Raw genomic sequence first — 26,484 nt, forward strand, 5'->3', positions numbered from 1 at the left:
TAATTAGTAGTGCTCGGAAGTTATAAAAGTGAATTTGAATTTAAGTAGAGAGTGCAACAGTGACTCAACTAAAAGTTTTGAATACAAACAGAAAAAACTTTAAAAGTATAAATAAACAAACATATCCACGTTTTGTCTAGAGTGGAATAAAATTTGATTTGCATGCATAAAGGGCCCAACTAACACAAATTATAATCCAGGACTCCGTAACTCTTGAACAACCGAAGATACTTTATTTTGTTCTTTCAAGAAATAAGACACGAGAGCATTTTCAAAGGGACAAGAGTTTACACATGGAAGGTACTGCATGGAATGTGCATGTGTGTCACGTGCAGTGCATTTACTGTCTCCTTTGCTTGCATAACGTGGAGGCTCATAGTCATAAGGTGACCTCTTTATCCGTTCAACGGAAATTGGATAAACAAGAAAAGCATTGTCGAAGCAGCATGCAGTGTTAATAAACACAGAAATGTTATTATTTGGTAACCACAAAAAAAGAAGATAATAAACACACAGAAGAAGATAATAAACACACATTTTATCCAAAAAAAGATAATAAAACACAACTATTAAGCAAAAAAATAACAAAAACAGAAAAAGAAAACTGAAGAGAATAATACCTGACGATCGAGCGGTGTCGACAAGAAAAACAGCTAATGATGGATCGGCCACGATTGCATCCCGACGAAGAAAGAAGATCATTGGACCCTAAGATTAGGGAGGGGGGGGGAAACTTTTTCTTTTCTTTTGTTAAGATACAAAAATCGAATTTGTTTTCAAATTGGATAATAATCCAATTTAAAAGAAAAAAGAGGAAATGATATGATATTCATATTAATGTGAATATCATTATTAACTGGAGGTTTAAATATTTTGTATTGTGCCATTTTGTAGTAACTAATGACTATGTATATGTAGAACGTAGTATAGTTTAGTATTCTGATTTGTATAATCAATTACTAATAACACGCACAGAATCACAAAGTCAATTTATCTATGTTTTCACTCTTTTTCACATACGAGTATCTTAGCAGATACATACAGTTTTCTGTACATACGTAATACGTATAAAGATATACTCTTTTATCGCTATTTGTATAGATATCGAGACGTTTCAGTTCTGTTCTGACATATTCCCCCAAAAAGGAGAAAAAGCTAAATTTAAGTTACAAGTTTGTTTTCGGTGAAATTTTCTTCTTGATGATCATCGCTGAACTCTATGTCTCTCTCTCTCTTCTCTGGTCTTCTTGACTTTTAGTATTTTCTCTTAAAACAAAGGTAATAAATCACTTGCTTCATAGGTTCAGTCAACATCTTTTGTTTTTCAACATTTGTGTCTTCAATTTGAACCTTTAGTGTAATATATGTGTGTTTGATTGATAAGTCCAGGTGGGTAAGTCTTCTACTCATACATCTTTACTCTTGCTTTTTGATGATAAGTATTTGTTTTCGTGTCCGAAAAAGTAATTGTTCTTGTATGGATAATTTCAGATTCAAGAACGGAAGACGGAAACAACAACAACAAAAATGAGCAGTCAAGGAGAAATGGAGGAGAGTCTACTACGTGTAGGATCAGACGCTAAGGCTCAGAGCAACAGTATAGAGAGTCTCTATCTGAGAGCAAAGGTTTGGAGTGAAGTAAGCAAAATGTGGAGAATAGCATTACCTTCCTCTTTGTTCCGAATGACTTCGTTTGGTAGCATCATTGTAGCTCAGGCCTTCATCGGTCACTCGTCTGAGTTGGGTCTAGCCGCTTATGCTCTCCTCCAAAGCACATTCATTCGCTTTCTCTACGGTTTAACGGTAAACAAGCTATTAATCTCAGTTCAACTATTGTACATTTGGATATGGAAAAAAATATGTTTATTGAAATATAAGTCTTTTTGGTTGTTATTATATAGGGCGGTATGTCAAGTGCCACGGAGACGTTATGTGGACAAGCATACGGTGCAGAACAGTACCACACAATGGGGATATATCTACAACGTTCATGGATTATAGACATAGCCGTGACCACTTTATTCCTACCGTTTATCATATTTGCCGGTTCCATTCTCCGTCTTTTAGGCCAAAATGTTGATATCACGAGGACCGTTGATGAGATATATCCTTGGACGATCCCTTATGTCTATAGCTTAATCTTCACTATGACTATGCAAATGTACCTCCAAGCACAAATGAGGAACGCTATCGTAGGCGTTCTCTCGGTCTTGTCATTGGCTCTTGACCTCTTGGTCACATGGTGGTGCGTGAGTTTTATGGGGATGGGGATTGGTGGTGCGCTCCTCGGGCTTAATGTGAGCTCGTGGGCTTTGGTATTGGCTGAGTTTGTGTACGTTTTTGGTGGATGGTGTCCTTTCACTTGGTCTGGATTTAGTACTGCTGCTTTTGTTGACCTGATTCCTATGCTCAAACTCTCCATTTCTTCAGGCTTCATGATCTGGTAATTACTAAACTTTAAATAATTTTTTAACAACTTATATGTGTTATAACACAAACCAACGCTTGAAGTGGGATCCAACTTATTATTTTTTAGTCTACTTAAAATGATGTTATACTGGGAATGTTTATACTTCTGATAATTTTGTTGCTTTCATTTAACAGCTTAGAGTATTGGTACCTGAGTCTCCTTGTATTAATGGCTGGTTATACAAAAGACGCTAATATCGCAATCTCTGCTTTCTCAATATGGTGAACTCATCTTCACAGTCATTCACATATTTTGCAATTAGTGTGAATTTCATTCATGCAAATAAACATTCTGTATATAAATTATCTTGGAAATTTTCAGCCAATACATATATACATTGGAATTCAACATATGCCTTGGCTTCTTGGGTGCAGCTTGGTAATGCTCACAAGTTTATAAGCTAAGTATATTCATAGTTAATAATATTAAATGATCAATTATGTTTTCTTACATGCATCGTATAGCGTCCGAGTGGCTAACGAGTTGGGGAAGGGAGATGCAGCTGCAGTGAGATTCTCTATCAAAGTGATAATCACAGTATCAACAATCATGGGAGTGATATTCTCTGTTCTATGCTTAGCATTTTGCGGTCAGATATCGTATTTGTTTACCAATAGCAAAGAGGTTTCAAAAGCAGTGGATGATCTATCGATAATCCTTGCCGTATCAATCTTACTCAACAGCATTCAACCTGTACTCTCAGGTCAAAATTAAAAACAAAAATTCCTATGTATATGTTTCATACTTAAAATATAGGTTTGGTTCTAATAACTAAATGAAAATTATAGATAAATGGTTTAAAATGTTGAATAAAACAGGTGTGGCGGTTGGAGCAGGGATGCAGAGTATAGTGGCAGTTGTGAACTTTGTTTCATATTACGCAGTTGGTATTCCTTTGGGTCTCATCCTTACTTATGTTTTCCATCTCGGTGTTAAGGTAACTTTTTGATTAGTACTAATTAAAATATAATGTAAGAAAAGTCTGTTGTTAAGGCAATTACATTTCATTTGTCTGATATCTAGGGACTATGGTCTGGAATGTCGGCTGGTATAGCGATCCAAACAGTCATATTGTGTTATATCATTTACAGAACTGACTGGGAATTAGAGGTAAGCAAATAAATTTGTACTTCTTACTTAAACAACGAAGATATGAAAATTCTTGAAATCTTTTTTATTGTGTAGGTTAAAAAGACAAGCGAACGTATGAAAGCGTGGAGCATTCAGCCATCTCATGAGGATTCGAATCCTATAAGAGAAGATGAGAGGAAGTGAGAAGTGAGAAGTGTGTATAAACTGTTCCCTTGTGTAAATTCATAAACATATAAATGCATAAATGTACCTACGTTGCTTTAAAATCAAATTCAGTTTTTCGAAAATAAAGTAAATACATGTCGAACTATATAATAATGGTTTCTTAGTTTTACACTTTTATTTTATATATGGAAAACAAATTATTTGCCGAACAATTTCAGCAAAAACAGATTATTCAATACACTGAATTTCTCAAATTATTATATAAATACAGATAGAAAATTGAAAGTAAATATGTAAAAATTATTTTTTGTACAATAGATTGAAAGCAGGCAAATCTCTGATGCTCGAAACATCATCCAGAGCCAGCTCACGTTCCAATTGTGTCCTCGTTGATTTAAGAACTTCCTGCCAAATTTTTTTTACAAGAACCGGTTAACACAACCAAACCGAAAATTCCAAACGGTAAACAAGCCTGGTTCAAAGACTATCTTACATTAAATTCCATGTAAGAAGCTCGTTTGGCAAGCCATTGAGCATCCATCATTTGGAAAGCTATACAGTAAAGATTATCAAACGCCATTTCATCTTCCTCCAGAAACTCCAAGAACCTTATCCCAGCGACCGTTGATGGCTTCCCTGTAATAGAAACACAATTATAAACACATTTCATCGGTTTTCACTTGGTAAATTCTTGAGCATTTTTACCTGATTGGAGATCTAACATTTGTGCCAGCATGAATGAGATGTTGATCCCGGCGACCGCGAATGGATATTCCCATTCAGCTCTTGTTCCATCTTGTTTATGTAACAATCTTTGGAATGATTCCGGATAGGTCTTAGCAAAGAAGATTAGATTCTCCAGTGATACATAACCTCCACCTCTACAAAACCATTTACGAAAGCCATCATCAGTAAAATGACTAGTAATGAAGAAGATCCAAATCTACACTAGTGTGTACCGAAAATCTGTTGAAGGGTCTGTTCCTTGCCACCCCATCTCCTTCCAGAGTTCGGATTTTAGAGGTGGTAGCTCCCTCTGTGGATAAGCTAGCCTCCATAGTTGTCTAAGTGCATCCTGTTAATCATGCAATTACATAAACCTTCACAAAAATTTGGATATGTAGAGTTAATATAGCAAACAGAGAGTCCATGAGAAACACTTACTTGATGCTCCATTCGAGATCCATCAAAGGGTATTTCTATTCTTCTCTTAATGTTTCTCAGCCTCTCTTCCTAGTAAGAGGTAATCAAATACAGTCAAATTGACCATATCATTTGATATAAGATGTTCACAAGATAAAGATAGATGCTTTGAGTATTACCTGCAACAAACTAAGAGGAGGTGGCAAAAGCCTTCCACCAGAGCCTATATGAGGCAGAGAAAGAAACCTCCCAAAAAGCGAGCCAGATCCAAACACAACTTTGGCTGCCAAAACCAAGAAACAAACTGAAAAGTGACAATCAGGGAGCACTAGTAACAACTAACAAGACAAACAAACCAAACCTATCCACTGAGCCCATTGTGCAATCAACTGAGAAAATATCAATGTCCAATGACTTTGCTGTTTCTTCCGTTCTTCTTCCCAAATATCCTCCAGAGTACGCTCCTAAGTCGACACATAATAATACATAAAAGGGTTCCTCTCAATCAACTCTATTTAGAAGAGAACAAAGAAACACAACTAACCTCATTGTACACAGCTTTACTATCATTACTACTACTACTTCCCAACAAAGGCTCGCTTAAAGTATCAGAGTCTGTAGTAGCATCATAACGTTCAAACTTTCTCCCATCTATATCCCCGTGATGAAGCCGTCTCCTAAGCGTCGCAGATGCCATCTTGTAAACCAATATATACCAACGAATCAGCCCCTACACAACACAAAGGAATCATAATGAATGCAGTAGAAAAAAAAACTAAAAAAGCCTTTCACTTTGACAATCATCATCCACACAAGATCACATAACAGATCAATCAATTTCAACAGGGAGGTTTTCGATCTAGCAAAACTACACACCAACCATTGAGTCTCTGAACATCAATTACAACGGAGATCTCAAAATCAGGAAGCTTTAATCTAAAGGAATCTAAAGGAAGAACGAAATGAAAATCTGGGAAGTGGGTTTGGTAGATGATCTTACGGGGAACGTGATCTGCGGTGAAAGATGAGAGCTTTCCTTCGAGAGAAAGGTAGGAATAGGAATAAGCTCTGCAAACCCAGAGGAAACTGTCGCCGCCAACTCTCCAGAATTTCCAGAATTATTCTATTTATTAATTTCTCTTTCCTTTCTTACTACGTTACTTTACGTTAATATTAATTCATTAATTAATTGTTGTTGGTCAACGACTTGTGAGCAAGGTAAGTATCCGGTTTAGATTTTTGGTTTAGACATCAGAAAACCGAAATAGGCTAATCAGTGGGAACTATGCATTAAAATATTATTTTCATATTTTCAAATTTTTCTGGAAGTATATGTGTTAACCCCTAAGAAAATATTGAGTTTTTTTAGTAAATATTGTATATACCGAAGTTTATAATCTTTAGTGTTGATTTAAAATTTCTAACCACATTTAACATTTGTATTAATGTATGTTAAACTCACTTTCATGGTACATGAGCATCTTTCAAAATTTAATTAATTAATTTAGTAGAACTTCGTAATACTCTCTAAATAAGTGGACAAACCACTATAAAATAGCTAATCTCTAGAGAAACGGAGACAACAAAGGTTCCAAACATTTTTGACCTTTATCATATGTTAGTGCACGATGCAACTATGCATTAAAACAATATTTTTATATTTTTCACAAAATCTATGAGTTAACCTCCTAAGAAAATATTGATTTTTTTGGTAAATGCTCTATATATTGGAGCTTATGATTTTTAGTGTTGTTTTAAAATTTCTAAACACATTCTACATTTGTATTAATATATATTAAACTCTCTTTTTACATCGTTTTAATTTTTTTATCAATTAATTTAGTAAACATTCATAATATTTCCTAAATTGGTGAACTAACCGCTATAAAATCGCAATTCTCTAGAGAAAAGGAGACAACAAAGGTTCCAAACCTCTTTGAACTTCATATATTAGTGCATGATGCAACTATGCATTAAAACAATATTGTCATATTTTGGAATTTTTCTCAAAATCTATGTGGTAACCTACGAAAATATTAAGTTTTTCGATAAATGCTATATATACTGAAGCCTATGATCTTTAGTGTTATTTTAAAATTTCTAAACACATTCTACATTTGTATTAATGTATATTAAACTCTCTTTCATGGTACATGAGCATCGTTTAAATTTTTTGTCAATCAATTTAGAAAAATTTCATAGTATTCCCAAAATTGGTAAACTAACCACTATAAAATCACTATTCTCTAGAGAAAAAAAGACAACAGAGGTTTCAAACATATTTGACATTCATCATATGTTAGTAAAAGATACAACTATGCATTAAAACAATATTTTTCATATTTTTGAAATTTTTTCAAAATCTATGTGTTAACAACCCCTACAAAAATAATGAGTTTTTCGATAAATATTCTATATGCTGAAGCCTATGTATGACTCCCTAAATCGATAGAATAACCACTATAAAATCACTATTTTCTTGAAAAACAGAGACAACAAAGGCTCCAAACCTCTTTAAACAACATCATATGTTAGTGAAAGATGCAACTATGCATTAAAAAAATATTGTCGTATTTTTTAAAATTTTCTCAAAATCTATGTGGTAACCCCTACGAAAATATTGAGTTTTTGGTAAATACTTTATATACTGAAGCCTATAATCTTTAGTGTTGTTTTAAAAATTCTAACCATATTTTACATGTGTATTAATGTATTTGAAACTCTTTTTCATAGTATATGAGAATCGATATAATTTGTTTATAAATTATTTTAGTAAAACTTCATAATACACCCTAAATCGATGGAAAAACCACTATAAAATCACTATTTTCTTGAAAAACGGAGACAACAAAGGCTCCAAACCTCTTTGAACATCATCATATTTTGGTGCATGATCCAACTATGCATTAAAACAACGTTGTCATATTTTTTTAAAATTTCTCAAAATCTATGTGTTAACCCCTACGAAAATATTTAGTTTTTGGTAAATATATTATATACTGAAGCCTATAATCTTTAGCGTTGTTTTAAAATTTTTAACCACATTCTACATTCTACATTTGTATTAATGTATTTGAAACTCTTTTTCATTGTATATGGGAATCGATATAATTTTTGTATCAATTAATTTAGTAAAACTTCATAATACTCCCTAAATCGATTGAATAACCACTATAAAATCACTATTTTCTTGAAAACGGAGACAACAAAGGCTCAAAACCTCTTTGAACATCATTATATGTTAGTGCAGGATCCAACTATGCATTAAAACAATATTTTTATATTTTTGAAAATTTCTCAAAATCCATGTGTTAACAACCCCTACGAAAATATTTAGTTTTTGGTAAATATATTATATACTGAAGCCTATAATCTTTAGTGTTGTTTTAAAATTTCTAACCACATTCTAAATTTGTATTAATGTATTTGAAACTCTTTTTCATGGTATATGGGAATCTATATAATTTGTTTTATCAATGAATTTAGTAAAACTTCATAATACTCCCTAAAATGATGTAATAACCACTACAAAATCACTATTTTCTTGCAAAACAGAGATAACAAAGGCTCCAACCCTCTTTAAACATAATCATATGTTAGTGCAGGATCCAACTAATCATTAAAATAATATTGTCATATTTTTAGAAATTTTCTCAAAATCCATGTGTTAACCCCTACGAAAATATTTAGTTTTTGGTAAATATATTATATACTAAAGCCTATAATGTTTAGTGTTGTTTTAAAATTTCTAACCACATTATACATTTGTATTAATGTATTTGAAACTCTTTTTCATGGTATATGGGAATCGATATACTTTTTTATCAATTAATTTAGTAAAACTTCATAATACTCCATAAATCGATGGAATAACTACTATAAAATCACTATTTTCATGAAAATGGAGACAACAAAGTCTCCAAACCTCTTTGAACATCATCATATGTTAGTGCATGAAGCAACTATGCATTAAAAATATTGTCCTATTTTTCAAAATTTTCTCAAAATCTATGTGGTAACCCTTAAGAAAATATTTTGTTTTTGGTAAATATATTATATACTGAAGCCTATAATCTTTAGTGTTGTTTTAAAACTTCTAACCGTATTTTACATTTTTATTAATGTATTTGAAACTCTTTTTCATGGTATATGGGAATCGATATAATTTGTTTATCAATTAATTTAGTAAAACTTTATAATACACCCTAAATCGATGAAATAACCACTATAAAATCACTATTTTCTTGTAAAACGGAAACAACAAAGGCTCCAAACCTCTTTGAACATCATCATATGTTAGTTCAGGATCCAAATATGCATTAAAACAACATTGTCATATTTTTTTGAAATTTCTCAAAATCCATGTGTTAACCCCTACGAAAATATTTAGTTTTTGGTAAATATATTATATACTGAAGCCTATAATCTTTAGCGTTGTTTTAAAATTTCTAACCACATTCTACATTTGTATTAATGTATTTGAAACTCTTTTTCATGGTATATGGGAATCAATATAATTTTTGTATCAGTTAATTTAGTAAAACTTCATAATACTCCCTAAATCGATTGAATAATCACTATAAAATCACTATTTTCTTGAAAACGGAGACAACAAAGGCTCAAAACCTCTTTGAACATCATCATATGTTAGTGCATGATCCAACTATGCATTTAAACCATAATGTCAAATTTTTTGAAATTTTCTTAAAATCCATGTGTTACCCACCCCTACGAACATATTTAGTTTTTGGTAAATATATTATATACTGAAGCCTATAATCTTTAGTGTTGGTTTAAAATTTCTAACCACATTCTACATTTGTATTAATGTATTTGAAACTCTTTTTCATGGTATATGGGAATCAATATAATTTTTTTATCAATTAATTTAGTAAAACTTCATAATACTCCCTAAATCGATGGAATAACCACTATAAATCACTATTTTCTTGAAAAATGGAGACAACAAAGTCTCCAAACCTCTTTGAACATCATCATATGTTAGTGCATGAAGCTACTATGCATTAAAAATATTGTCCTATTTTTTGAAATTTTCTCAAAATCTATGTGGTAACCCTTACGAAAATATTTTGTTTTTGGTAAATATATTATATACTGAAGCCTATAATGTTTAGTGTTGTTTTAAAATTTCTAACCACATTCTACATTTGTATTAATGTATTTGAAACTCTTTTTCATGGTATATGGGAATCGATATAATGTTTTTATCAATTAATTTAGTAAAACTTCATAATATTCCCTAAATCGATGGAATAACCACTATAAAATCACTAATTTCTTGAAAACGGAGACAACAAAGGCTCAAAAACTCTTTGACCATCATCATATGTTAGTGCAGGATCCAACTATGCATTAAAAAATATTGTCATATTTTTTGAAATTTTCTCAAAATCCATGTGGTAACCGCTACAAAAATATTGAGTTTTTGGAAAATACTTAATATACAGAAGCCTATAATCTTTAGTGTTGTTTTAAAATTTCTAACCAAATTCTACATTTGTATTAATGTATTTGAAACTGTTTTTCATGGTATATGCGAATCGATATAATTTGTTTATCAATTAATTTAGTAAAACTTCATAATATTCCCTAAATCGATGGAATAACCACTATAAAATCACTAATTTCTTGAAAACGGAGACAATAAAGGCTCAAAAAATCTTTGAACATCATCATATGTTAGTGCAGGATCCAACTATTCATTAAAACAATATTGTCATATTTTTTAAAATTTTCTCAAAATCTATGTGTTAACCCCTACGAAAATAATTAGTTTTTGGTAAATATATTACATACTGAAGCCTATAACCTTTAGTGTTGTTTTAAAATTTCTAACCACATTATTCATTTGTATAAATGTATTTGAAACTCTTTTTCATGGTATATGGGAATCAATATAGCTTTTTATCAATTAATTTAGTAAAACTTCATAATACTCCTTAAATCGATGGAATAACCACTATAAAGTTATTATTTTCTTGATAAACGGAGACGACAAAGGCTCCAAACCTCTTTGAACATCATCATATGTTAGTGCAGGATGCAACTAGGCATTAAAACAATATTGTCATATTTTTTGAAATTTTCTCAAAATCTATGGGCTAACCCCTACAAAAATATTGAGTTTTTGGTAAATACTTTATATACTGAAGCCTATAATCTTTAGTGTTGTTTTAAAATTTCTACCATATTCTACATTTGTATTAATGTATGCTAAACTCTTTTTCATGGTAAATGAGCATCGTTCAATTGTTTTTATCAATTAATTTAGTAAAACTTCATAATACCTCCTAAATCGATGGAATAACCGCTATAAAATTATTATTTTCTTGATAAACGAAGACGACAAAGGCTCCAAACCTCTTTGAATATCATCATATGTTAGTGCAGGATGCAACTAGGCATTAAAACAATATTGTCATATTTTTTTAAATTTTCTCAAAATCTATGGGGCTAACCCCTACAAAAATATAGAGTTTTTGGTAAATACTTTATATACTGAAGCCTATAATCTTTAGTATTGTTTTAAAATTTATACCATATTCTACATTTGTATTAATGTATGCTAAACTCTTTTTCATGGTAAATGAGCATCTTTCAATTGTTTTTATCAAATAATTTAATAAAACTTCATAATACTCCCTAAATCGATGGAATAACCAATATAAAATTATTATTTTCTTGATAAACGGAGAGCACAAAGGCTCCAAACCTCTTTGAACATCATTATATGTTAGTGCTGGATGCAACTAGGCATTAAAACAATATTGTCATATTTTTTGAAATTTTCTCAAAATCTATGGGCTAACCCCTACAAAAATATTGAGTTTTTGGTAAATAATTTATATATTGAAGCCAATAATCTTTAGTGTTGTTTTAAAATTTCTACCATATTCTACATTTGTATTAATGTATGCTAAACTATTTTTCATGGTAAATGAGCATCGTTCAATTGTTTTTATCAATTAATTTAGTAAAACTTCATAATACCCCCTAAATCGATGGAATAACCAATATAAAATTATTATTTTCTTGATAAACGGAGAGCACAAAGGCTCCAAACCTCTTTGAACATCATCATATGTTAGTGCAGGATGCAACTAGGCATTAAAACAATATTGTCATATTTTTTGAAATTTTCTCAAAATCTATGGGCTAACCCCTACAAAAATATTGAGTTTTTGGTAAATACTTTATATACTAAAGCCTATAATCTTTAGTGTTGTTTTAAAATTTCTACCATATTCTACATTGTATTAATGTATGCTAAACTCTTTTTCATGGTAAATGAGCATCGTTCAATTGTTTTTATCAATTAATTTAGTAAAACTTCATAATACTCCCTAAATCGATGGAATAACCGCTATAGAATTATAATTTTCTTGATAAACGGAGACGACAAAGGCTCCAAACCTCTTTGAACATCATCATATGTTAGTGCAGGATGCAACTAGGCATTAAAACAATATTGTCATATTTTTTAAATTTTCTCAAAATCTATGGGCTAACCCCTACAAAAATATTGAGTTTTTGGTAAATACTTTATATACTGAAGCCTATATAATCTTTAGTGTTGTTTTAAAATTTATACCATATTCTACATTTGTATTAATGTATGCTAAACTCTTTTTCATGGTAAATGAGCATCTTTCAATTGTTTTTATCAAATAATTTAATAAAACTTCATAATACTCCCTAAATCGATGGAATAACCACTATAAAGTTATTATTTTCTTGATAAACGGAGACGACAAAGGCTCCAACCTTCTTTGAACATCATCATATGTTAGTGCAGGATGCAAATAGGCATTAAAACAATATTGTCATATTTTTTGAAATTTTCTCAAAATCTATGGGCTAACCCCTACAAAAATATTGAGTTTTTGGTAAATACTTTATATACTGAAGCCTATAATCTTTAGTGTTGTTTTAAAATTTCTACCATATTCTACATTTGTATTAATGTATGCTAAACTCTTTTTCATGGTAAATGAGCATCGTTCAATTGTTTTTATCAATTAATTTAGTAAAACTTCATAATACCTCCTAAATCGATGGAATAACCAATATAAAATTATTATTTCGTGATAAACGGAGAGCACAAAGGCTCCAAACCTCTTTGAACATCATCATATGTTAGTGCAGGATGCAACTAGGCATTAAAACAATATTGTCATATTTTTTGAAATTTTCTCAAAATCTATGGGCTAACCCTACAAAAATATTGAGTTTTTGGTAAATACTTTATATACTGAAGCCTATAATCTTTAGTGTTGTTTTAAAATTTCTACCATATTCTACATTTGTATTAATGTATGCTAAACTCTTTTTCATGGTAAATGAGCATCGTTCAATTGTTTTTATCAATTAATTTAGTAAAACTTCATAATACTCCCTAAATCGATGGAATAACCACTATAAAATTATTATTTTCTTGATAAACGGAGACGACAAAGGCTCCAAACCTCTTTGAACATCATCATATGTTAGTGCAGGATGCAACTAGGCATTAAAACAATATTGTCATATTTTTTGAAATTTTCTCAAAATCTATGGGCTAACCCCTACAAAAATATTGAGTTTTTGGTAAATACTTTATATACTGAAGCCTATAATCTTTAGTGTTGTTTTAAAATTTATACCATATTCTACATTTGTATTAATGTATGCTAAACTCTTTTTCATGGTAAATGAGCATCTTTCAATTGTTTTTATCAAATAATTTAATAAAACTTCATAATACTCCCTAAATCGATGGAATAACCACTATAAAGTTATTATTTTCTTGATAAACGGAGACGACAAAGGCTCCAACCTCTTTGAACATCATCATATGTTAGTGCAGGATGCAACTAGGCATTAAAACAATATTGTCATATTTTTTGAAATTTTCTCAAAATCTATGGGCTAACCCCTACAAAAATAATGAGTTTTTGGTAAATACTTTATATACTGAAGCCTATAATCTTTAGTGTCGTTTTAAAATTTCTACCATATTCTACATTTGTATTAATGTATGCTAAACTCTTTTTCATGGTAAATGAGCATCGTTCAATTGTTTTTATCAATTAAATAAAACTTCATAATACTCTCTAAATCGATGGAATAACCACTATAAAGTTCTTAATTTCTTGATAAACGGAGACGACAAAGGCTCCAAACCTCTTTGAACATTATCATATGTTAGTGCAGGATGCAACTAGGCATTAAAACAATATTGTCATATTTTTTGAAATTTTCTCAAAATCTATGGGCTAACCCCTACAAAAATATTGAGTTTTTGGTAAATACTTTATATACTGAAGCCTATAATCTTTAGTGTTGTTTTAAAATTTCTACCATATTCTACATTTGTATTAATGTATGCTAAACTCTTTTTCATGGTAAATGAGCATCGTTCAATTGTTTTTATCAATTAATTTAGTAAAACTTCATAATACCTCCTAAATCGATGGAATAACCACTATAAAATTATTATTTTCTTGATAAACGGAGAGCACAAAGGCTCCAAACCTCTTTGAACATCATCATATGTTAGTGCAGGATGCAACTAGGCATTAAAACAATATTGTCATATTTTTTGAAATTTTCTCAAAATCTATGGGCTAACCCCTACAAAAATATTGAGTTTTTGGTAAATACTTTATATACTGAAGCCTATAATCTTTAGTGTTGTTTTAAAATTTCTACCATATTCTACATTTGTATTAATGTATGCTAAACTCTTTTTCATGGTAAATGAGCATCGTTCAATTGTTTTTATCAATTAATTTAGTAAAACTTCATAATACCTCCTAAATCGATGGAATAACCACTATAAAATTATTATTTTCTTGATAAACGGAGACGACAAAGGCTCCAAACCTCTTTGAACATCATCATATGTTAGTGCAGGATGCAACTAGGCATTAAAACAATATTGTCATATTTTTTTAAATTTTCTCAAAATCTATGGGCTAACCCCTACAAAAATATTGAGTTTTTGGTAAATACTTTATATACTGAAGCCTATAATCTTTAGTGTTGTTTTAAAATTTCTACCATATTCTACATTTGTATTAATGTATGCTAAACTCTTTTTCATGGTAAATGAGCATCGTTCAATTGTTTTTATCAAATAATTTAATAAAACTTCATAATACTCCCTAAATCGATGGAATAACCACTATAAAGTTATTATTTTCTTGATAAACGGAGACGACAAAGGCTCCAAACCTCTTTGAACATCATCATATGTTAGTGCAGGATGCAACTAGGCATTAAAACAATATTGTCATATTTTTTGAAATTTTCTCAAAATCTATGGGCTAACCCCTACAAAAATATTGAGTTTTTGGTAAATACTTTATATACTGAAGCCTATAATCTTTAGTGTTGTTTTAAAATTTCTACCATATTCTACATTTGTATTAATGTATGCTAAACTCTTTTTCATGGTAAATGAGCATCGTTCAATTGTTTTTATCAAATAATTTAGTAAAACTTCATAATACTCCCTAAATCGATGGAATAACCACTATAAAATTATTATTTTCTTGATAAACGGAGACGACAAAGGCTCCAAACCTCTTTGAACATCATCATATGTTAGTGCAGGATGCAACTAGGCATTAAAACAATATTGTCATATTTTTGAAATTTTCTCAAAATCTATGGGCTAACCCCTACAAAAATATTGAGTTTTTGGTAAATACTTTATATACTGAAGCCTATAATCTTTAGTGTTGTTTTAAAATTTCTACCATATTCTACATTTGTATTAATGTATGCTAAACTCTTTTTCATGGTAAATGAGCATCGTTCAATTGTTTTTATCAATTAATTTAGTAAAACTTCATAATACTCCCTAAATCGATGGAATAACCACTATAAAATTATTATTTTCTTGATAAACGGAGACGACAAAGGCTCCAAACCTCTTTGAACATCATCATATGTTAGTGCAGGATGCAACTAGGCATTAAAACAATATTGTCATATTTTTGAAATTTTCTCAAAATCTATGGGCTAACCCCTACAAAAATATTGAGTTTTTGGTAAATACTTTATATACTGAAGCCTATAATCTTTAGTGTTGTTTTAAAATTTCTACCATATTCTACATTTGTATTAATGTATGCTAAACTCTTTTTCATGGTAAATGAGCATCGTTCAATTGTTTTTATCAATTAATTTAGTAAAACTTCATAATACCCCCTAAATCGATGGAATAACCACTATAAAATTATTATTTTCTTGATAAACGGAGAGCACAAAGGCTCCAAACCTCTTTGAACATCATCATATGTTAGTGCAGGATGCAACTAGGCATTAAAACAATATTGTCATATTTTTTGAAATTTTCTCAAAATCTATGGGCTAACCCCTACAAAAATATTGAGTTTTTGGTAAATACTTTATATACTGAAGCCTATAATCTTTAGTGTTGTTTTAAAATTTCTACCATATTCTACATTTGTATTAATGTATGCTAAACTCTTTTTCATGGTAAATGAGCATCGTTCAATTGTTTTTATCAATTAATTTAGTAAAACTTCATAATACCTCCTAAATCGATGGAATAACCACTATAAAATTATTATTTTCTTGATAAACGGAGACGACAAAGGCTCCAAACCTCTTTGAACATCATCATATGTTAGTGCAGGATGCAACTAGGCATTAAAACAATATTGTCATATTTTTTGAAATTTTCTCAAAATCTATGGGCTAACCCCTACAAAAATATTGAGTTTTTGGTAAATACTTTATATACTGAAGCCTATAATCTTTAGTGTTGTTTTAAAATTTCTACCATATTCTACATTTGTATTAATGTATGCTAAACTCTTTTTCATGGTAAATGAGCATCTTTCAATTGTTTTTATCAAATAATTTAATAAAACTTCATAATACTCCCTAAATCGATGGAATAACCACTATAAAATTATTATTTTCTTGATAAACGGAGACGACAAAGGCTCCAAACCTCTTTGAACATCATCATATGTTAGTGCAGGATGCAACTAGGCATTAAAACAATATTGTCATATTTTTTGAAATTTTCTCAAAATCTATGGGCTAACCCCTACAAAAATATTGAGTTTTTGGTAAATACTTTATATACTGAAGCCTATAATCTTTAGTGTTGTTTTAAAATTTCTACCATATTCTACATTTGTATTAATGTATGCTAAACTCTTTTTCATGGTAAATGAGCATCGTTCAATTGTTTTTATCAATTAATTTAGTAAAACTTCATAATACTCCCTAAATCGATGGAATAACCACTATAAAATTATTATTTTCTTGATAAACGGAGACGACAAAGGCTCCAAACCTCTTTGAACATCATCATATGTTAGTGCAGGATGCAACTAGGCATTAAAACAATATTGTCATATTTTTGAAATTTTCTCAAAATCTATGGGCTAACCCCTACAAAAATATTGAGTTTTTGGTAAATACTTTATATACTGAAGCCTATAATCTTTAGTGTTGTTTTAAAATTTCTACCATATTCTACATTTGTATTAATGTATGCTAAACTCTTTTTCATGGTAAATGAGCATCGTTCAATTGTTTTTATCAATTAATTTAGTAAAACTTCATAATACCCCCTAAATCGATGGAATAACCACTATAAAATTATTATTTTCTTGATAAACGGAGAGCACAAAGGCTCCAAACCTCTTTGAACATCATCATATGTTAGTGCAGGATGCAACTAGGCATTAAAACAATATTGTCATATTTTTGAAATTTTCTCAAAATCTATGGGCTAACCCCTACAAAAATATTGAGTTTTTGGTAAATACTTTATATACTGAAGCCTATAATCTTTAGTGTTGTTTTAAAATTTCTACCATATTCTACATTTGTATTAATGTATGCTAAACTCTTTTTCATGGTAAATGAGCATCGTTCAATTGTTTTTATCAATTAATTTAGTAAAACTTCATAATACCTCCTAAATCGATGGAATAACCGCTATAAAATTATTATTTTCTTGATAAACGGAGACGACAAAGGCTCCAAACCTCTTTGAACATCATCATATGTTAGTGCAGGATGCAACTAGGCATTAAAACAATATTGTCATATTTTTTGAAATTTTCTCAAAATCTATGGGCTAACCCCTACAAAAATATTGAGTTTTTGGTAAATACTTTATATACTGAAGCCTATAATCTTTAGTGTTGTTTTAAAATTTCTACCATATTCTACATTTGTATTAATGTATGCTAAACTCTTTTTCATGGTAAATGAGCATCTTTCAATTGTTTTTATCAAATAATTTAATAAAACTTCATAATACTCCCTAAATCGATGGAATAACCACTATAAAATTATTATTTTCTTGATAAACGGAGACGACAAAGGCTCCAAACCTCTTTGAACATCATCATATGTTAGTGCAGGATGCAACTAGGCATTAAAACAATATTGTCATATTTTTTGAAATTTTCTCAAAATCTATGGGCTAACCCCTACAAAAATATTGAGTTTTTGGTAAATACTTTATATACTGAAGCCTATAATCTTTAGTGTTGTTTTAAAATTTCTACCATATTCTACATTTGTATTAATGTATGCTAAACTCTTTTTCATGGTAAATGAGCATCGTTCAATTGTTTTTATCAATTAATTTAGTAAACTTCATAATACTCCCTAAATCGATGGAATAACCACTATAAAATTATTATTTTCTTGATAAACGGAGACGACAAAGGCTCCAAACCTCTTTGAACATCATCATATGTTAGTGCAGGATGCAACTAGGCATTAAAACAATATTGTCATATTTTTTGAAATTTTCTCAAAATCTATGGGCTAACCCCTACAAAAATATTGAGTTTTTGGTAAATACTTTATATACTGAAGCCTATAATCTTTAGTGTTGTTTTAAAATTTCTACCATATTCTACATTTGTATTAATGTATGCTAAACTCTTTTTCATGGTAAATGAGCATCGTTCAATTGTTTTTATCAATTAATTTAGTAAAACTTCATAATACCCCCTAAATCGATGGAATAACCACTATAAAATTATTATTTTCTTGATAAACGGAGAGCACAAAGGCTCCAAACCTCTTTGAACATCATCATATGTTAGTGCAGGATGCAACTAGGCATTAAAACAATATTGTCATATTTTTTGAAATTTTCTCAAAATCTATGGGCTAACCCCTACAAAAATATTGAGTTTTTGGTAAATACTTTATATACTGAAGCCTATAATCTTTAGTGTTGTTTTAAATTTCTACCATATTCTACATTTGTATTAATGTATGCTAAACTCTTTTTCATGGTAAATGAGCATCGTTCAATTGTTTTTATCAATTAATTTAGTAAAACTTCATAATACTCCTAAATCGATGGAATAACCACTATAAAATTATTATTTTCTTGATAAACGGAGACGACAAAGGCTCCAAACCTCTTTGAACATCATCATATGTTAGTGCAGGATGCAACTAGGCATTAAAACAATATTGTCATATTTTTTGAAATTTTCTCAAAATCTATGGGCTAACCCCTACAAAAATATTGAGTTTTTGGTAAATACTTTATATACTGAAGCCTATAATCTTTAGTGTTGTTTTAAAATTTCTACCATATTCTACATTTGTATTAATGTATGCTAAACTTTTTCATGGTAAATGAGCATCGTTCAATTGTTTTTATCAATTAATTTAGTAAAACTTCATAATACTCCCTAAATCGATGGAATAACCACTATAAAATTATTATTTTCTTGATAAACGGAGACGACAAAGGCTCCAAACCTCTTTGAACATCATCATATGTTAGTGCAGGATGCAACTAGGCATTAAAACAATATTGTCATATTTTTTGAAATTTTCTCAAAATCTATGGGCTAACCCCTACAAAAATATTGAGTTTTTGGTAAATACTTTATATACTGAAGCCTATAATCTTTAGTGTTGTTTTAAAATTTCTACCATATTCTACATTTGTATTAATGTATGCTAAACTCTTTTTCATGGTAAATGAGCATCGTTCAATTGTTTTTATCAATTAATTTAGTAAAACTTCATAATACCTCCTAAATCGATGGAATAACCACTATAAATTTTATTTTCTTGATAAACGGAGACGACAAAGGCTCCAAACCTCTTTGAACATCATCATATGTTAGTGCAGGATGCAACTAGGCATTAAAACAATATTGTCATATTTTTTGAAATTTCTCAAAATCTATGGGCTAACCCCTACAAAAATATTGAGTTTTTGGTAAATACTTTATATACTGAAGCCTATAATCTTTAGTGTTGTTTTAAAATTTCTACCATATTCTACATTTGTATTAATGTATGCTAAACTCTTTTTCATGGTAAATGAGCAGCATCGTCAATTGTTTTTATCAATTAATTTAGTAAAACTTCATAATACTCCCTAAATCGATGGAATAACCACTATAAAATTATTATTTTCTTGATAAACGGAGACGACAAAGGCTCCAAACCTCTTTGAACATCATCATATGTTAGTGCAGGATGCAACTAGGCATTAAAACAATATTGTCATATTTTTTGAAATTTTCTCAAAATCTATGGGCTAACCCCTACAAAAATATTGAGTTTTGGTAAATACTTTATATACTGAAGCCTATAATCTTTAGTGTTGTTTTAAAATTTCTACCATATTCTACATTTGTATTAATGTATGCTAAACTCTTTTTCATGGTAAATGAGCATCGTTCAATTGTTTTTATCAATTAATTTAGTAAAACTTCATAATACTCCCTAAATCGATGGAATAACCACTATAAAATTATTATTCTTGATAAACGGAGACGACAAAGGCTCCAAACCTCTTTGAACATCATCATATGTTAGTGCAGGATGCAACTAGCAGGCATTAAAACAATATTGTCATATTTTTTGAAATTTTCTCAAAATCTATGGGCTAACCCCTACAAAATATTGAGTTTTTGGTAAATACTTTATATACTGAAGCCTATAATCTTTAGTGTTGTTTTAAAATTTCTACCATATTCTACATTGTATTAATGTATGCTAAACTCTTTTTCATGGTAAATGAGCATCGTTCAATTGTTTTATCAATTAATTTAGTAAAACTTCATAATACCTCCTAAATCGATGGAATAACCACTATAAAATTATTATTTTCTTGATAAACGGAGACGACAAAGGCTCCAAACCTCTTTGAACATCATCATATGTTAGTGCAGGATGCAACTAGGCATTAAAACAATATTGTCATATTTTTTGAAATTTTCTCAAAATCTATGGGCTAACCCCTACAAAAATATTGAGTTTTTGGTAAATACTTTATATACTGAAGCCTATAATCTTTAGTGTTGTTTTAAAATTTCTACCATATTCTACATTTGTATTAATGTATGCTAAACTCTTTTTCATGGTAAATGAGCATCGTTCAATTGTTTTTATCAATTAATTTAGTAAAACTTCATAATACCTCCTAAATCGATGGAATAACCACTATAAAATTATTATTTTCTTGATAAACGGAGACGACAAAGGCTCCAAACCTCTTTGAACATCATCATATGTTAGTGCAGGATGCAACTAGGCATTAAAACAATATTGTCATATTTTTTGAAATTTTCTCAAAATCTATGGGCTAACCCTACAAAAATATTGAGTTTTTGGTAAATACTTTATATACTGAAGCCTATAATCTTTAGTGTTGTTTTAAAATTTCTACCATATTCTACATTTGTATTAATGTATGCTAAACTCTTTTTCATGGTAAATGAGCATCGTTCAATGTTTTTATCAATTAATTTAGTAAAACTTCATAATACTCCCTAAATCGATGGAATAACCACTATAAATTATTATTTTCTTGATAAACGGAGACGACAAAGGCTCCAAACCTCTTTGAACATCATCATATGTTAGTGCAGGATGCAACTAGGCATTAAAACAATATTGTCATATTTTTTGAAATTTTCTCAAAATCTATGGGCTAACCCCTACAAAAATATTGAGTTTTTGGTAAATACTTTATATACTGAAGCCTATAATCTTTAGTGTTGTTTTAAAATTTCTACCATATTCTACATTTGTATTAATGTATGCTAAACTCTTTTCATGGTAAATGAGCATCGTTCAATTGTTTTTATCAATTAATTTAGTAAAATTCATAATACCTCCTAAATCGATGGAATAACCACTATAAAATTATTATTTTCTTGATAAACGGAGACGACAAAGGCTCCAAACCTCTTTGAACATCATCATATGTTAGTGCAGGATGCAACTAGGCATTAAAACAATATTGTCATATTTTTTGAAATTTTCTCAAAATCTATGGGCTAACCCCTACAAAAATATTGAGTTTTTGTAAATACTTTATATACTGAAGCCTATAATCTTTAGTGTTGTTTTAAAATTTCTACCATATTCTAATTTGTATTAATGTATGCTAAACTCTTTTTCATGGTAAATGAGCATCGTTCAATTGTTTTTATCAATTAATTTAGTAAAACTTCATAATACTCCCTAAATCGATGGAATAACCACTATAAAATTATTATTTTCTTGATAAACGGAGACGCACAAAGGCTCCAAACCTCTTTGAACATCATCATATGTTAGTGCAGGATGCAACTAGGCATTAAAACAATATTGTCATATTTTTTGAAATTTTCTCAAAATCTATGGGCTAACCCCTACAAAAATATTGAGTTTTTGGTAAATACTTTATATACTGAAGCCTATAATCTTTAGTGTTGTTTTAAAACTTTCTACCATATTCTACATTTTTATTAATGTATGCTAAACTCTTTTTCATGGTAAATGAGCATCGTTCAATTGTTTTTATCAATTAATTTAGTAAAACTTCATAATACCTCCTAAATCGATGGAATAACCACTATAAAATTATTATTTTCTTGATAAACGGAGACGACAAAGGCTCCCCTCTTTGAACATCATCATATGTTAGTGCAGGATGCAACTAGGCATTAAAACAATATTGTCATATTTTTTGAAATTTTCTCAAAATCTATGGGCTAACCCCTACAAAAATATTGAGTTTTTGGTAAATACTTTATATACTGAAGCCTATAATCTTTAGTGTTGTTTTAAAATTTCTACCATATTCTACATTTGTATTAATGTATGCTAAACTCTTTTTCATGGTAAATGAGCATCGTTCAATTGTTTTTATCAATTAATTTAGTAAAACTTCATAATACTCCCTAAATCGATGGAATAACCACTATAAAATTATTATTTTCTTGATAAACGGAGACGACAAAGGCTCCAAACCTCTTTGAACATCATCATATGTTAGTGCAGGATGCAACTAGGTATTAAAACAATATTGTCATATTTTTTGAAATTTTCTCAAAATCTATGGGCTAACCCCTACAAAAATATTGAGTTTTTGATAAATACTTTGTATACTGAAGCCTATAATCTTTAGTGTTGTTTTAAAATTTCTACCATATTCTACATTTGTATTAATGTATGCTAAACTCTTTTCATGGTAAATGAGCATCGTTCAATTGTTTTTTATCAATTAATTTAGTAAAACTTCATAATACTCCTAAATCGATGGAATAACCACTATAAAATTATTATTTTCTTGATAAACGGAGACGAAAAGGCTCCAAACCTCTTTGAACATCATCATATGTTAGTGCAGGATGCAACTAGGCATTAAAACAATATTGTCATATTTTTTGAAATTTTCTCAAAATCTATGGGCTAACCCCTACAAAAATATTGAGTTTTTGGTAAATACTTTATATACTGAAGCCTATAATCTTTAGTGTTGTTTTAAAATTTCTACCATATTCTACATTTGTATTAATGTATGCTAAACTCTTTTTCATGGTAAATGAGCATCGTTCAATTGTTTTTATCAATTAATTTAGTAAAACTTCATAATACTCCCTAAATCGATGGAATAACCACTATAAAATTATATTTTCTTGATAAACGGAGAGACAAAGGCTCCAAACCTCTTTGAAACATCATCATATGTTAGTGCAGGATGCAACTAGGCATTAAAACAATATTGTCATATTTTTTGAAATTTTCTCAAAATCTATGGGCTAACCCCTACAAAAATATTGAGTTTTTGGTAAATACTTTATATACTGAAGCCTATAATCTTTAGTGTTGTTTTAAAATTTCTACCATATTCTACATTTGTATTAATGTATGCTAAACTCTTTTTCATGGTAAATGAGCATCGTTCAATTGTTTTTATCAATTAATTTAGTAAAACTTCATAATACTCCCTAAATCGATGGAATAACCACTATAAAATTATTATTTTCTTGATAAACGGAGACGACAAAGGCTCCAAACCTCTTTGAACATCATCATATGTTAGTGCAGGATGCAACTAGGCATTAAAACAATATTGTCATATTTTTTGAATTTTCTCAAAATCTATGGGCTAACCCCTACAAAAATATTGAGTTTTTGGTAAATACTTTATATACTGAAGCCTATAATCTTTAGTGTTGTTTTAAAATTTCTACCATATTCTACATTTGTATTAATGTATGCTAAACTCTTTTTCATGGTAAATGAGCATCGTTCAATTGTTTTTATCAATTAATTTAGTAAAACTTCATAATACCTCCTAAATCGATGGAATAACCACTATAAATTATTATTTTCTTGATAAACGGAGACGACAAAGGCTCCAAACCTCTTTGAACATCATCATATGTTAGTGCAGGATGCAACTAGGCATTAAAACAATATTGTCATATTTTTTGAAATTTTCTCAAAATCTATGGGCTAACCCCTACAAAAATATTGAGTTTTTGGTAAATACTTTATATACTGAAGCCTATAATCTTTAGTGTTGTTTTAAAATTTCTACCATATTCTACATTTGTATTAATGTATGCTAAACTCTTTTTCATGGTAAATGAGCATCGTTCAATTGTTTTTATCAATTAATTTAGTAAAACTTCATAATACTCCCTAAATCGATGGAATAACCACTATAAAATTATTATTTTCTTGATAAACGGAGACGACAAAGGCTCCAAACCTCTTTGAACATCATCATATGTTAGTGCAGGATGCAACTAGGCATTAAAACAATATTGTCATATTTTTTGAAATTTTCTCAAAATCTATGGGCTAACCCCTACAAAAATATTGAGTTTTTGGTAAATACTTTATATACTGAAGCCTATAATCTTTAGTGTTGTTTTAAAATTTCTACCATATTTCTACATTTGTATTAATGTATGCTAAACTCTTTTTCATGGTAAATGAGCATCGTTCAATTTTTTTTATCAATTAATTTAGTAAAACTTCATAATACTCCCTAAAATCGATGGAATAACCACTATAAAATTATTATTTTCTTGATAAACGGAGACGACAAAGGCTCCAAACCTCTTTGAACATCATCATATGTTAGTGCAGGATGCAACTAGGCATTAAAACAATATTGTCATATTTTTTGAAATTTTCTCAAAATCTATGGGCTAACCCCTACAAAAATATTGAGTTTTTGGTAAATACTTTATATACTGAAGCCTATAATCTTTAGTGTTGTTTTAAAATTCTACCATATTCTACATTTGTATTAATGTATGCTAAACTCTTTTCATGGTAAATGAGCATCGTTCAATTGTTTTTATCAATTAATTTAGTAAAACTTCATAATACTCCCTAAATCGATGGAATAACCACTATAAAATTATTATTTTCTTGATAAACGGAGACGACAAAGGCTCCAAACCTCTTTGAACATCATCATATGTTAGTGCAGGATGCAACTAGGCATTAAAACAATATTGTCATATTTTTTGAAATTTTCTCAAAATCTATGGGCTAACCCCTACAAAAATATTGAGTTTTTGGTAAATACTTTATATACTGAAGCCTATAATCTTAGTGTTGTTTTAAAATTTCTACCATATTCTACATTGGTATTAATGTATGCTAAACTCTTTTTCATGGTAAATGAGCATCGTTCAATTGTTTTTATCAATTAATTTAGTAAAACTTCATAATACCCCTAAATCGATGGAATAACCACTATAAAATTATTATTTTCTTGATAAACGGAGAGCAACAAAGGCTCCAAACCTCTTTGAACATCATCATATGTTAGTGCAGGATGCAACTAGGCATTAAAACAATATTGTCATATTTTTTGAAATTTTCTCAAAATCTATGGGCTAACCCCTACAAAAATATTGAGTTTTTGGTAAATACTTTATATACTGAAGCCTAATCTTTAGTGTTGTTTTAAAATTCTACCATATTCTACATTTGTATTAATGTATGCTAAACTCTTTTTCATGGTAAATGAGCATCGTTCAATTGTTTTTATCAATTAATTTAGTAAAACTTCATAATACCCCCTAAATCGATGGAATAACAATATAAAATTATTATTTTCTTGATAAACGGAGACGACAAAGGCTCCAAACCTCTTTGAACATCATCATATGTTAGTGCAGGATGCAACTAGGCATTAAAACAATATTGTCATATTTTTGAAATTTTCTCAAAATCTATGGGCTAACCCCTACAAAAATATTGAGTTTTTGGTAAATACTTTATATACTGAAGCCTATAATCTTTAGTGTTGTTTTAAAATTTCTACC

The 26,484-nt window shown here is 29.6% G+C and overlaps 2 protein-coding genes across 4 annotated transcripts; one reads left to right on the plus strand and one right to left on the minus strand.

The window, feature by feature from the left end:
• The first annotated feature begins 880 nt into the window (after window positions 1–880).
• On the plus strand, window positions 881–3,872 carry LOC111198065 (protein DETOXIFICATION 24-like). 2 transcript variants are annotated; one of them, XM_022714862.2, is made up of 9 exons: window positions 881–1,278; window positions 1,492–1,803; window positions 1,902–2,443; window positions 2,605–2,691; window positions 2,792–2,848; window positions 2,935–3,173; window positions 3,289–3,407; window positions 3,494–3,580; window positions 3,656–3,872. In XM_022714862.2, exons 2-9 carry the CDS (start codon window positions 1,528–1,530, stop codon window positions 3,743–3,745), a joined length of 1,497 nt encoding a protein of 498 aa, XP_022570583.2. In that variant the 5' UTR covers window positions 881–1,278; window positions 1,492–1,527; the 3' UTR covers window positions 3,746–3,872. The 2 variants fall into 2 exon arrangements, with proteins under 2 accessions (XP_022570583.2, XP_022570584.2); XM_022714863.2 differs by lacking the exon at window positions 881–1,278 and adding an exon at window positions 1,373–1,393.
• On the minus strand, window positions 3,850–6,029 carry LOC111213182 (ELMO domain-containing protein A). 2 transcript variants are annotated; one of them, XM_022714864.2, is made up of 9 exons: window positions 5,871–6,029; window positions 5,415–5,600; window positions 5,232–5,334; window positions 5,050–5,153; window positions 4,892–4,960; window positions 4,687–4,802; window positions 4,433–4,608; window positions 4,221–4,363; window positions 3,850–4,132 (listed from the first exon to the last, which is right to left on the minus strand). In XM_022714864.2, exons 2-9 carry the CDS (start codon window positions 5,565–5,567, stop codon window positions 4,028–4,030), a joined length of 969 nt encoding a protein of 322 aa, XP_022570585.1. In that variant the 5' UTR covers window positions 5,568–5,600; window positions 5,871–6,029; the 3' UTR covers window positions 3,850–4,027. The 2 variants fall into 2 exon arrangements, with proteins under 2 accessions (XP_022570585.1, XP_048600878.1); XM_048744921.1 differs by having other exon boundaries at window positions 4,221–4,358; window positions 4,428–4,608.
• Window positions 6,030–26,484: the final 20,455 nt, after the last annotated feature.

This window comes from Brassica napus, chromosome C1, assembly GCF_020379485.1.
Source record: "Brassica napus cultivar Da-Ae chromosome C1, Da-Ae, whole genome shotgun sequence".
NCBI lineage: Eukaryota > Viridiplantae > Streptophyta > Magnoliopsida > Brassicales > Brassicaceae > Brassica > Brassica napus.